At 42.5% G+C, this 14,673-nt stretch overlaps 1 protein-coding gene and 1 long non-coding RNA gene across 2 annotated transcripts in view; both read right to left on the bottom strand.

Annotated features, from left to right (window-relative positions):
* Positions 1-356: 356 nt before the first annotated feature.
* Positions 357-14,673, bottom strand: part of mfsd8l1 (major facilitator superfamily domain containing 8-like 1) — a 21,774-nt gene continuing 7,457 nt past the window's right edge. Inside the window, 10 exon segments of the mRNA XM_070436677.1 lie at positions 357-1,562; positions 1,946-1,987; positions 2,109-2,193; positions 8,826-8,956; positions 10,783-10,905; positions 11,216-11,429; positions 11,775-11,848; positions 12,052-12,244; positions 14,564-14,643; positions 14,646-14,673. The exon segment at positions 14,646-14,673 is cut by the window's right edge and continues 60 nt beyond it. Of these exon segments, the coding sequence (XP_070292778.1) occupies positions 1,974-1,987; positions 2,109-2,193; positions 8,826-8,956; positions 10,783-10,905; positions 11,216-11,429; positions 11,775-11,848; positions 12,052-12,244; positions 14,564-14,643; positions 14,646-14,673 (942 nt within the window). The 3' untranslated portion in view covers positions 357-1,562; positions 1,946-1,973.
* LOC111957313 (uncharacterized) lies at positions 13,118-13,988 on the bottom strand. Its single transcript, XR_002876358.2, has 3 exons — positions 13,972-13,988; positions 13,433-13,646; positions 13,118-13,159 (listed from the first exon to the last, which is right to left on the bottom strand). It is a non-coding gene; the product is annotated as an uncharacterized lncRNA (long non-coding RNA).

Here is a 14,673-nt window from a genome sequence, read left to right as displayed (position 1 = left end):
CTCACCCTGGAATTATGAAATTATCTTTCTAAACGGAGCACATAGGACGTCACTAATATACCAATTTGAACTACACTTTAAACACTGGCAAAAAACTTTATTTTTATTAGTGACATTTCATTGTAAAAATGGCCAAGACACAATACGTTGTACATGTGCACAGTAGTGTTGCAGAGACTAGTGTAACGTTTTATCATTTTGATTGAAAACATGACAAKCTTGTTTAACAATGGTAGGTAATAATATACTAGAACATTATTCAAATAGATGAAATATTTGTTTGAAAGCTAAGTTCTAGACTTCTCCGTTAGTTACAACACATTAGGGACCATTCTCTTATACACATCTAGATTTGTTTGAAAGCTAAGTTCTAGACTTCTCCGTTAGTTACAACACATTAGGGACCATGACTACTAGCTATGTATAAATGTGTGTTCATATCATATGCAACTTAAAGTATTCAAAGAGTTATGGGAAAATGTCTCAAACAGAAAGATAAATGTTAGCTATAAACAATTAGCATATTCCTTTACAAAATGAGACACCGCCGGATTAAAAAAAAGCTATTCTCAAAAGGAAGACATGAATTCACTAACTAAGTGGTTATAGAACAGGTTATGCACTGACCAAAATATAATACCTCAATTGCAAAAATAATACGTAGCAGATTACATTAAGCCATAGTCATCTTTAACAACTGTCACAAGACGTCCAGAACAGTATAACTTCAACATATGACTCCATTCATAAAGCCATTACATATTTATTACAGTCAGTAGTGATCTAGTATTTCCCCTTGCCCTCATTCTGTGAAGAAAAAAAAAAGTGATTTTCAGAAACATGTTCTCTCTTTGGCTATTTAGTTGCCAGAGTGCCAGTCTGTGCCATCAAGCCAACTCCTTGTCACTGTAAACATGTTTGGCTTAACGTCGACAGCAATGGCGTCGTCAAGAGCACWAACAGATCTGGGACCAGGACAGCGATCTACTTGAGGCTCTGCCACAAAGTCTTCAGTAACACCACAGTAAAGAAATAAAGGATAAGGGCACCCYCCAGTGGTAGAAAAGGGTACTGCATGTCATAATCATACTCAGCCATCAGAAATAACCAACATGCATTGATACATTTCAGTCAGCTGAAAACTCTGGACAGTGTGTGTGGGCTGAGGTATTATCAATGTTTTGACCATTTGTCTCTACATAAATCTGATCTGTTCATTTCTTATAAAATCTTTGTCAGAGTCAGTGTGTGAAAGTAWTTCAGTCAGTGGTACAATCATGTGAAATGTGATAGGAGGTTATGAGCTATAAAAATCAGAAACACCTTTTACGAAGTTGTAATGTTTTGTGCATAACCAACATCTTTCTAAATGTTTGTACATTACACCTAATTCCAAAGTATTTCATTTCCATTTTGATACTATATTTGCAGAAGTACATTCATCTAGTACAGGCCCTACAGTCATCTTGTACGGTMTGTGCGCAACATATGGGAGTCTTCAGAGATTGAGGAAGCACATGTCCTGAGATGGATTCAAGGTAGGAAGAAACACTCGCTTCACACTTGCAGAGAAAGAGAAAACACATGCCAAAGTGAATATATCTCTTTTTTAAAGTACATTTTATTAGTGTAGCATTTGTTTGGATGATGTGTTAAACATGTAAATTTGACAAGATCTGACATGGCCCAACAGCTGAAACYTTTGTTCTACTCATTTCCTTACAAATGAATAAATATGCATAAAATAACTGTGGACCCTCTACAATGCATTTAATGGATGCATTTGGGACCACGCACCAAATTCTGCAGTTTCAATAATATTTTGTGGTCCTCTGTAGCGCAGTTGGTAGAGCATGGRGCTTGAGTTTGAMTCACAGGACTAGGGACACTTAACGCCATTTCGATACYAAGTGATTGTTGTAGCAGGTTAGAGCATTTCACTAACCTTTACCTCAGTCTCCAAACCCGCTACGTTAGTTCTCCTGGCCTGCAAGAACAACGTCACTTCGTTATCGGAGTGGCATAAAGAGACATACCCTACATAAAAAAATGTCCCTTTGGATAAAAGCATCTGCTACATGGCATATTATTTGTAAGTTGAGACGTACCTCGCACACCCCCGCTATCCTCACCCTGTGCATGTTCTACCACAGTGGGAGCCACCAGGCGGGGATAGGAGAAGGAGAAAATGATCTGATAGAGAAAGGTTCAATGTTACACAAACAATTAACATTAAACTGATTATTATCAGAGACCAAAAACAGTTTTGGTTTGAGGTAAGCCAACCAAACGCGTTAAATATATTCTCCTCCATACAGTCACTGTTCTCATGCACGCAAACAGGCACCAGTGACACATTCAATACAGAAGTGGTCTGATGAAGCAGATGCTAAGTTATAGGACAAAGTTTTGCTTAGCACGAACATTATTTATTGGATAACATTGGAGTTCACCATATTAGTCATCCTCTTCAATAATAAGTGCATCGACGACGTCTTCCCCACATACAGTTGAAGTCGGAAGTTTACATGCACCTTACCAAATACATTTAAACTCAGTTTCACAATTCCTGACATTTAATCCTAGTAAAAAACACCCTGTCTTAGGTCAGTTAGGATCATCACTTTCTTTTAAGAATGTGAAATGTCAGAATAAGAGAATTATTTTTCAGATTTTCTTTCATAACATTCCCAGTGGGTCAGAAGTTTACATACACTCAATTAGTATTGGTAGCATTGCCTTTAAATTGTTCAACTTGGGTCAAACGATTTGGGAAGCCTTCCACAAGCTTCCCACAATAAGTTGGGTGAATTTTGGCCCATTCCTCCTGGCAGAGCTGGTTTAACTGAGTCAGGTTTGTAGGCCTCCTTGCTCGCACACATTTTTTTTTGTTCTGCCCACAATTTCCTATAGGATTGAGGTCAGGGCTTTGTGATGGCCACTCCAATACCTTGACTTCATTTTCCTTACGCCATTTTGCCACAACTTTGGAAGTATGCTTGGGGTCATATTCCATTTGGAAGACCCATTTGCGACCAAGCTTTAACTTCCTGACTGATGTCTTGAGATGTGGATGTATTTTGAAGCAACATAATTTCTCGGCTCATGATGCCATCTATTTTGTGAAGTGCACCAGTCCCTCCTGCAGCAAAGCACCCCAACAACATGATGCTGCCACCCCCATGCTTCACGGTTGGGATGGTGTTCTTCGGCTTGCAAGCCTCCCCCTTTTTCAACCAAAACATAAATGGTCATTATGGCCAAACAGTTCAATTTTTGTTCCATCAGACCAGAGGACATTTCTCCAAAAAGTACAATCTTTGTCCCCATGTGCAGTTGCAAACAGAAGTCTGGCTGTTTTATGGCTGTTTTGGAGCAGTGGCTTCTTCCTTGCTGAGCGGCCTTTCAGGTTATGTCGATATAGGACTCGTTTTACTGTGGATATAGATACTTTTGTACCCGTTTCCGCCAGAATCTCCAGAAGGTCCTTTGTTGTTGTTCTGGGATTGATTTGCACTTTTCGCACCAAAGTACGTTCATCTCTAGAAGACAGAATGAGTCTCCTTCCTGAGCGGTATGAAGGCTGCGTGGTCCAATGGTGTTCATACTTGCGTACTATTGTTGGTACAGATGAACGTGGTACRTTCAGGCYTTTGGAAATTGCTCCCAAGGATGAACTAGACTTGTGGAGGTCTACAAATTCTTCTGAGGTCTTGCCTGATTTCTTTTGTTTTTCCCCATGCTGTCAAGCAAATAGGCACTGAGTTTGCAGGTAGGCCTTGAAATACATACACAGGTACACCTCCAATTGACTCAAATTATGTCAATTAGCCAATCATAAGCATCTAAAGCCATGACATCGATTTCTGGAATTTTCCAAGCTGTTTAAAGGCACAGTCAACTTAGTGTATGTAAACTTCTGACCCACTGGAACTGTGATACAGTGAATTATAAGTGAAATAATCTGTCTAAAATTGTGGAACAAATTGTGTCATGCACAAAGTAGATGTCCTAACCGACTTGCCAAAACTATAGTTTGTTAACAAGAAATTTGTGGAGTGGTTGAAAAACGAGTTAATGAATCCAACCTAAGTGTATTTAAACTTCCGACTTCACTGTACATATCCAAACCAGAAGCCATGGATTACAGGGAACATCCACAATGAGCTAAAGGCTAGAACTGCCACTTTCAAGGAGGCAGACACTAATATAATAAGAACTCCCGCTACGACGAAACATCAAAAGAGTCAATACAGGACTAAGATCAAATCCTACTACACCGGCTGAKGCTCGTCGGATGAGCAAACCATCACGGACTACAAAGGGAAACCCAGCTGCGAGTTGCCCAGCYACGCGAGCCTACCAGACGAGTAAATGCTTGCCTCAAAGAGCTCATAGAAGGCAACATCGAACCATGCATGAGAGCACCAGCTGTTCCGGACGACTGATCTCGCGGGAGGATCACCTTTAAACAGGTTAACATTTACAAGACCGCAGGGCCAGACGGATTATCAGGATGCATACTTTGACCCTGAGCTGACCAGCTGGCAAGTGTCTTCACTGACATGACCCAGCTTGTAATACCAACATGTTTTCAAAAAAACACCATAGTCCCTGTGCCCAAGAACATCAAGGTACCCTGTATAAAGGACTAACGCCCCAAAGCGCWCACATCTGCAGCCATGAAATACTTTGATGGCTAGTCATGGCTCACATAAAACAGACACCCTGGATCCACTTCAACTCACATACCTCCAACAGATCATCTATTGCACTTCAAACGTCACTCTCCCACCTGGACAAGAGGAACACCTCTGTGAGAATGAGCTATAGTCAATGAACACCAGTGCCCCTTTTGTCTAACCTTTTTTGTAAGTTAAACAAAAAAAAGGGGCATCTCAGTTTTACATTGCTACCACGTTTTATTTCTCTACATTTACAACCCGAGTTTCAGGCATAGTTTAGGTGCAGTTAAAAGGGCGATAACCTACTTTGTAAAAGTGATAATAGCACGTCTGATAATATAGCCCATGCATAGGCTACAGTATGTTGAAACAATTTTTACCAATAAAATTGCTTTAGTAGGCTTTTTTGTATTTTTAACAAAAAGGCCAATAACGCTTACTAAAGCAGTTTTCCCATGATTGCATTAAGAATTGTTTTGCATTGACTGCTTGTCAGAATATAAGTTTCCCCTTATATTCCTCTTGCAAATTGAATGCACCTGGCGAGGAATATTATTGGATTGAACACAGCAGCCGACTAGGTAACATTATTTTACTACGGTTTGTCTGGTTTAGTTTAATAACACTACATGAGAAATAGTAACACTGGAAAGTGCAATTCTGAGTGATAAAGTAGAGGCTTTTGAGTGAGACGTCACCAGCAGATACAGTAGACTTCATACAGCCGCCTGAGTTGAGTGCTGCGCATTTGGCTATTTACGCTGAACAATTTTTTTTTTTTTAAAGAGTACTGAATTAGTTTATAAGGAAATATCAATTGAAATCAAATGAAGCCCCAATCTATGGATTTCACATGACTGGAATACCGATATGCATCTGTTGGTCAGAGACACCTTAAAGTAGATGCATGTGAAGCTCCTGGGGTGGCATGGATACAAATGGTCTGCGGTTGAGGCCATARGGACGTACTGCCAAATTGTCGATGGCTTATGGTAGAGAAATTAACATTTATTTCTCTGGCGGACATTCCTGCAGTCAGCATGCCAATTGCACGAGCCCTCAACTTGAAATCCGTGGGCAGTGATGTGTGATAAACTGCACATTTTAAAAGTGGCCTTTTGTCCACAGCACACCTGTTTAATCAGCTTGTGGCTTTAAAAGAAAACATGAATCAGCGTACAATGACACCTTAGTTTGTAAACCCTGGATTTATTTTTGTATTTTACACCTTTTTCCTCCCCAATGTCGATCTTGTCTCATTGCTGCAACTCCCAACGGGCTCGGGAGGCGAAGATGTTCCCACATCTATTGAAAAGCCTTCCCAGAAGAGTGGAGGCTGTTAATGCAGCAAAAGGTTGGGGGGGGGCAACTATATTAATGCCAAAGACTTCGGAATGAGATGTTCAACAAGCAGAGTGGCCAGGCGGCAGAGTGGCCAGGCGGCAGAGTGGCCAGGCGGCAGAGTGGCCAGGCGGCAGAGTGGCCAGGCGGCAGAGTGGCCAGGCGGCAGAGTGGCCAGGCGGCAGAGTGGCCAGGCGGCAGAGTGGCCAGACGGCAGAGTGGCCAGACGGAAACCACTCTTCCATAAAACGTCCATGACAGCCCGCTTGCAGTTTGCCAAAAGGCACCTAAAGTAGTCTGACCATGAGAAACAAGGATTCTCTGGTCTGGTGAAACCAAGATTGAACTCATTGGCCTAAACGCCAAGCATCATGTCTGGAGGAAACCTGGCACCATCCTCAGTGAAGCATGGTGGTGACATCCTGTAGGGATGTTGTTCAGCAGCAGGGAATGGAAGACTAGTCAGGATTGAGGGAAAGGTGTACGGKGCAAAGTACACAGAGATCCTTGATGAAAAACTGCTCCGGGAGCACTCAAGATCTCAGACTGGGGTGAAGGTTCACCTGCCAACAGGACAACGACCCTAAGCACACAAAGACAACGCAGGAGTGGCTTTGGGACAACTCTGAATGTCCTTGAGTGGCCCAGCCAGAGTACGGACTTGAACCTCGAACGAACATCTCTGAAGAGACATGAAAAATAGATGTGCAGCAACGCTCCCCATTCAACCCGACAGAGCTGGAGTGGATCTGCAGAGAKTGGGAGAAACTCCCAAAATATAGGTGTGCCAAGTCTTTAAATCACTGCCAAATGTGCTTTAAGAAAAGTACTGAGTGAAGAGTCTGAATACTTATGTAAATGTAATTTTTACGTAATTTTTTTTTTTATAAAGTCACACATTTCTAAAAGCCTGTTTTTGCTTTGTAATGGGGTAGTGTGTAGATTGAGAAGAGAAAAAGACTTATTCTATAATGGATTAAATAGTTAACGTAACCTGTGGAGAAAGTCGAAGGGTCTGAACACATTTCGAATGCACTTGTAGAACAGAGGTCGACCAATTATGATTTTAACGCCGATACAGATTGGAGGACCAAAAAAAAGCCGATACCGATTTCAAAAATGTTTAAAAAAAAAAAGGCAGATTATATATAAATCAATCATGACAATTACAATACTGAATGAACACTTATTAACTTAATAAAATACAATAAAATCTATTTAGTCTCAAAGAAAATGAAACATGTTTGATTTGGTTTAAATAATGCAAAAACAAAGTTTGAGAAGTAAAGTAAAAGTGCAATATGTGCCATGTATAAAAGCTAAAGTTTAAGTTCCTTGCTCAGAACATATGAAKGCTGGTGGTTCCTTTTAACATGAGTCTTCAATGTTACCAGMTAAGTTTTAGGTTGTAGTTATTATGGGACTATTTCTCTCTATACCATTTGCATTTCATATACCTTTGACTATTGMATGTTCTAATAGGTACTTTAGTATTGTCAGCCTAATCTCGGGAGTTGACAGGCTTGAAGTCAAACAGCGCAATGCACGAAAGTGCTGTTTGAATGAATGCTTACGAGCCTGCTGCTGCCTACCACCGCTCAGTCAACCTGCTCTATCAATCATAGACTTAATTAGAATATAATAAACACAAGCCTTAGGTCATTAATATGGTAAAATCCGGAAACTATCATTTCGAAAACAAAACCTTTCTTTTTTCAGTGAAATACAGAACCGTTCCGTATCTAACCTAACGGGTGGCATCCATAAGTCTAAATATTMCTGTTACATTGCACAACCTTCAATGTTAAGTCATAATTATGTAAAATTCTGGCAAATTACGGTCTTTGTGAAGACCATTTCTTCCTAACACAGTTCACAACAAGCCAGGTGGCTCAAAATGCTGCATTTACCCTGACTCTGCTTGCACAGAACGCAAGAGAAGTGACAATTTCCCTAGTTAAAAGAAATTCATGTTAGCAGGCAATATTAACTAAAAACACAGGTTTAAAAATATATACTTGTGTATTGATTTTAATAAAGGCATTGATGTTTATGGTTAGGTACATTGGTGCAACGACAGTGCTTTTTTCACGAATGCGCTTGTTAAATCATCCCCTATTGTCGAAGTAGGCTGTGATTCAAATGACAAATTCAAAAGGCACCGCATCGATTATATGCAATGCAGGACAAGCTAGATAAACTAGTAATGTCAACCGTGTGTAGTTAACTAGTGATTATGATAAGATTGATTGTTTTTTTAAAAGATAAGTTTAATGCTAGCTAGCACCTTGGCGCCTTTATGCACTCGCATAACAGGTAGTCAGCCTGCCACGCAGTCTCCTCGTGGAGTGCAATGTAAATCGGCCATAGTCTGTGTCCAAAAACTCCGATTACCGATTGTTATGAAAACTTGAAATCGGCCCCAATTAAAAAATATTATATATAATTATTATTATTTTTATTTTTATTTTTTTTTTCAATCGGCCATTCCGATGAAATCGGTCGACCTCTCGAACATACATCCATGTCTCTAAACCAAGTTATAGTTACTCATTGTATATTTATTCCTCGTTAGGTTTCTATTTCTCTACATTGTTGGGAAGGACCTGTAAGCATTTCACTGTTAGTCTACACCTGTTTATCAATCATTTGATAGATATATCTATCTATCTATCTATCTATCTATCTATCTATCTATCTATCTATCTATCTATCTATCTATCTATCTATCTATCTATCTATCTATATGGGTTATTCTCAATGAAATCAAATCTATTTTACAAGAGACAGTGAACTCACAGCGAACAGGACCAGTAGAGCCATCATCAACCCCAGCATGATGTACATGTGCCCCGTCAAACCACCCCCCCATAGGGGGCCCAAGATAGTGGCCAGACCACCCACAGAGCGACGTACCCCCTGGCTCAACCCTGGAGAGAGAGGGAGGGACAGGCAGACAGTTACTGACAAATACCAAAAAGAGACACATACCTGGGGTCATGTTCAGAAATAAATAAATACATACACAGTTGAAGTCAGAAGTTDACATACACCTTAGCCAAATACATTTAAACTCAGTTTCCCAATTCCTGACATTTAATCCTAGTAAAAATGCCATCTTAGGTCAGTTAGGATCACCACTTTATTTTAAGAATGTGAAATGTCAGAATAATAGTAGAGAATTATTTCAGGTTTTATTTCTTTCATCACATTCCCAGTGGGTCAGAAGTTTACATACACTCAATTAGTATTTGGTAACATTGCCTTTAAAATTGTTTAACTCGGGTCAAACGTGTCAGGTAGCCTTCCACAAGCTTCCTACAATAAGTTGGGTGAATTTTGGCCAATTCCTCCTGACAGAGCTGGTGTAACCGAGTCAGGTTTGTAGGCCTCCTTGCTCGCACACGCTTTCAGTTCTGCCCACAAATTTTCTATAGGATTGAGGTCAGGGCTTTGTGATGGCCACTCCAATACCTTGACTTCATTGTCCTTACGCCATTTTGCCACAACTTTGGAAGTATGCTTGGGGTCATTGTCCATTTGGAAGACCCATTTGCAACCAAGCTTTAACTTCCTGACTGATGTCTTGAGATGTTGCTTTTAAACAGCTTGGAACATCATTCTTCATGATGCCATCTATTTTGTGAAGCGCACCAGTCCCTCCTGCAGCAAAGCACCTCCACAACATGATGCTGCCACCCCCTTTTGTCATTATGGCTAAACAGTTCCAATTTTTGTTCCATCAGACCAGAGGATATTTCTCCAAAAAGTACAATCTTTGTCCCCATGTGCAGTTGCAAACCGTAGTCTGGCTTTTTTATGGCGGTTTTGGAGCAGCGGCTTCTTCCTTGCTGAGCGGCCTTTCAGGTTATGTCGATATAGGAAAAATTACTTGTCATACACAGAGTAGATATCCTAACCGACTTGCCAAAACTATAGTTGGTTAACAAGAAATTTGTGGAGTGGTTGAAAAAAAAAAAGTTTTAATGACTCCAACCTAAGTGTATGTAAACTTCCGACTTCAACTGTGTATATATATATATATATTTTTTTTAATTGTCACAATGGATAGGTGCAGTGAAATTAGTTATTTCACAAGGTCAACCATTGTAGTACAGTGGCCCCAAAAGTAAATTAAGGTTTCCTCGAGGGCAGACAGATATTTCACCTTGGACGGCACAGCTTTTCAAAAACAGGGACCTTTTGGTCCATAGCAAAAGATTTTTAGAAATGCTTTGAAACAGAAAATAAATAAAATAATGAGCATCCACGTGACTAATGTACACAACCCTGAGAACATTGGTTCTCAAAGCCGCTCTAACTATTCTGCTCAGAGGCAGCACAGTACCTGCAGGTCTGTTCTCTAATCCCTTTACGTCACACTGATCAATAGAAATACAAGGAACCTACCCTAAATAACCAAGTTATTAAAAGGGGGACTCAAGTTCAGAAAATGTTTTGATAAACTGCCGAGAGATACAAAATCCACTCTTATGCGAATTACGGACGAAACCAGGCAGAACGGAAATGGGGTGTACCGGGGTTATGTTCATTAGGGTACACAATGCAAAACCTTAAGCAACGGAAAATTAAAATAAGATTTTCTTATTGGACAAGTCTAGGTGATCCCTCCCCGTTTCAGTTAGTTTTCTTCCGATTGGTGCCTAATGAACAAAAGACTGGTTTAGAGCACTTACAGTTAAACTACAGACGTTGTATGTCCGAAAGGTGTCCTCTAGAGGGCGCCATTGCTCACCTTGAGACTCTACCGAAGTGATTTTGGAGAAGAGACACACCTGTGCCACAGCTACAAAGGGGAGCCCTGAAATCTGCAGGAACACCCCAATGATGAACTCTGCTAACTGCCAGGAGAAATTACCTGAGGAGAGGAGAGAGGAGACAAAGGACTAATCCATTGGATTTTTTTTAAGCAATGGAAGTATGTCACAACAGTTCTAAAGTTAAACTCAATGTTACATCGCATTAGTCACAGTCAGTATCCTGAATCTGAATTCCTGCAATTAAAATTAATTTGGACATTTTTAAACATTTTTTGGGGGGAAAATAACCTTCTTCAAGGTTTCTTTGCTGTATGGTACATAGCGTGTCTGAGTAGGCAACATTGTTCGACCTAGCTAAAAAAAAAAAAAAAAAAATGGCCGGCTGAGTAGAGTGTTGGGCAACCTCACCCTGTGGGTTGGCCAGGAAGATGAGGCACCATACGCAGGAGATGTGGCAGAGAATAAGGCCCACGGCCAGCAACACCCTCTCGGTCGTGTGGCGGCACAGCCAGTGGACAAACAGGAAGCCTGTGATCACCTCCACACTACAGATGCAGTAAATGATGCTGTTCTCCAACTCCCCGAAGTTAAAGTACTGCTGGGTCAACGGGGTCACGACGGTCTAAGGTGGTAGGAAATTAAAAAGGAGGTCACGTTACTGACACATTTTTCATAAACAATTTATAACAACTTTATGAATAAATAACAAGTGTTATTAGCACTCACACTAACATAGCATATTCAAGAACATTACTATAAAGTTTAACAAGTACTTCGTAMTCATCCAGCATGTACTTTAGCCAACGCCTCCACAACGATGATGGCATGAGGACACTGAAAGTTGGTTTAAGGACAGTGATTTGGTTAACTGCTACCCCCCCCCACCCCAGTCACTTTTATGCAATGTAGTAGGTGAAAGGCTCTTCAGTGAGAGAGGAAGAGAGCACATGCAGTTGGGCGAGCTCACCTCCAGTGCTGTCTGGTTAAACAGTATGACGAAGTGAGCTGTGAACAGCACAACCACCTCTTCCCTTAGGAACTCTAAAACAGGTGAGGCACAGATAGAGGGAGAGACAGAAACAGGGTCAGAGAGAGATGGTGTGGAGGAAAAAAAAGACAGGAAGGGGAACACAGCGAGAGAGAAGGAACAAAGATTTTCAAGTTGGACAGGTACCCCACAAGATCAATACACATTWTAAAGTATGTATTTTACCAACTTGAGAAACGCATCCGTCACCACCCACCTCGGCTCATGCTGAAACTCGAAGATCTAGAGTGACCCTCCTCTTCGAGTGGGGGCAAGGGGGTGGGAGAGACGCGAGGCAGGTCGTTAATGGCCGGGTTAGCAGTTGACCTAGGAGGATCAGGGGTCACCACCGAGCCGTAGGACCCCAGGATGTCTGGGCGTGGCCCGAGCAAGGGCTTCCCCTCCGCCACCTCCCCGGCTCCATCCCAGGTGGCTCCCCCCCCTAGGAGGATCAGGGGTCACCACCGAGCCGTAGGACCCCAGGATGTCTGGGCGTGGCCCGAGCAAGGGCTTCCCCTCCGCCACCTCCCCGGCTCCATCCCAGGTGGCTCCCCCCTCGGTTCAACATGTAGTACAGTGGCCCCAAAAGTAAATTAAGGTTTCCTCGAGGGCAGACAGATATTTACCTTGGACGGCACAGCTTTTCAAAAACAGGGACCTTTTGGTCCATAGCAAAAGATTTTTAGAAATGCTTTGAAACAGAAAATAAATAAAATAATGAGCATCCACGTGACTAATGTACACAACCCGAGAACATTGTTCTCAAAGCCGCTCTAACTATTCTGCTCAGAGGCAGCACAGTACCTGCAGGTCTGTTCTCTAATCCCTTTACGTCACACTGATCAATAGAAATACAAGGAACCTACCCTAATAACCAAGTTATTAAAAGGGGACTCAAGTTCAGAAAATGTTTGATAAACTGCCGAGAGATACAAAATCCACTCTTATGGAATTACGGACGAAACCAGGCAGAACGGAAATGGGGTGTACCGGGGTTATGTTCATTAGGGACACAATGCAAAACCTTAAGCAACGGAAAATTAAAATAAGATTTTCTTATTGGACAAGTCTAGGTGATCCCTCCCCGTTTCAGTTAGTTTTCTTCCGATTGGTGCCTAATGAACAAAAAGACTGGGTTAAGCAGCTACATTAAACTACAGACGTTGTATGTCCGAAAGGTGTCCTCTAGAGGGCGCCATTGCTCACCTGAGACTCTACCGAAGTGATTTTGGAGAAGAGACACACCTGGCCACAGCTACAAAGGGGAGCCCTGAAATCTGAGGACACCCCAATGATGAACTCTGCTAACTGCCAGGAGAAATTACCTGGAGGAGAGGAGAGAGGAGACTAAAGGCAATGGAAGTATGTCACAACAGTTCTAAAGTTAATACTCAATGTTACATCGCGTACAGTCAGTATCCTGAATCTGAATTCCTGCAATTAAAATTAATTTGGCATTTTTAAACATTTTTTGGGGGGAAAATAACCTTTTAAGGTTTCTTTGCTGTATGGTTGCGTGTCTGAGTAGGCAACATTGTTCACCTAGCTAAAAAAAAAAAAAAAAATGGCCAGCTGAGTAGAGTGTTGGGCAACCTCACCCTGTGGGTTGGCCAGGAAGATGAGGCACCATACGCAGGAGATGTGGCAGAGGATAAGGCCCACGGCCAGCAACACCCTCTCGGTCGTGTGGCGGCACAGCCAGTGGACAAACAGGAAGCCTGTGATCACCTCCACACTACAGATGCAGTAAATGATGCTGTTCTCCAACTCCCCGAAGTTAAAGTACTTCTGGGTCAACGGGGTCACGACGGTCTAAGGTGGTAGGAATTAAAAAGGATGTCACGTTACTGACACATTTTTCATTATAACACTTTATGAATAAATAACAAGTGTTATTACACTCACACTAAACATAGCATATTCAAGAACATTCTATAAAGTTTAACAAGTACTTCGTAGTCATCCAGCATGTACTTTAGCCAAGCCTCCACAACCAACATAACGATGATGGCATTGAGGACACTGAAAGTTGGTTTAACTGCTACCCCCCCCCACCCCAGTCACTTATTGCAATGTAGTAGGTGAAGGCTCTTCAGTGAGAGAGGAAGAGAGCACATGCACAGTTGGGCGAGCTCACCTCCAGTGCTGTCTGGTAAACAGTATGACGAAGTGAGCTGTGAACAGCACAACCACCTCTTCCCTTAGGAACTCAAACAGGTGAGGCACAGAAGAGGGAGAGACAGAAACAGGGTCAGAGAGAGATTGTGTGGAGGAAAAAAAAGCAAGGAAGGGGAACACAGCGAGAGAGAAAGGAACAAGATTTTCAAGTTGGACAGGTACCCCACAAGATCAATACACATTTAAAAGTATGTATTTACCAACTTGAGAAACGCATCCGTCACCACCCACCTCGGCTCATGCTGAAACTCGAAGATCTAGAGTGACCCTCCCTTCGAGTGGGGGCAAGGGGTGGGAGAGACGCGAGGCAGGTCGAATGGCCGGGTTAGCAGTTGACCTAGGAGGATCAGGGTCACCACCGAGCCGTAGGACCCCAGGATGTCTGGGCGTGGCCCGAGCAAGGGCTTCCCCTCCGCCACCTCCCCGGCTCCATCCCAGGTGGCTCCCCCTCGGCTCCATCCCCTCTCGCCCCTCCATCCCAGGTGGCTCCCCCCACGGCTCCCTCCCCCACCCCGTCGGCTCCCCCACGGCTCCCTCGGCTCCTTCCCCACCCCCTCGCTCCCTCCCCCCCCCTCGGCTCCCTCCCCCACCCCCTCGGCTCCCTCCCCCACCGGCTCCTCCCGGGGAGGATGTCCCAGAACATGAAGACCACGACAAGCTG

This window comes from Salvelinus sp. IW2-2015, linkage group LG32, assembly GCF_002910315.2.
Source record: "Salvelinus sp. IW2-2015 linkage group LG32, ASM291031v2, whole genome shotgun sequence".
NCBI lineage: Eukaryota > Metazoa > Chordata > Actinopteri > Salmoniformes > Salmonidae > Salvelinus > Salvelinus sp. IW2-2015.
Note: the sequence above shows the minus strand (reverse complement) of the source record. Positions and strands in the feature narration are given on the sequence as shown.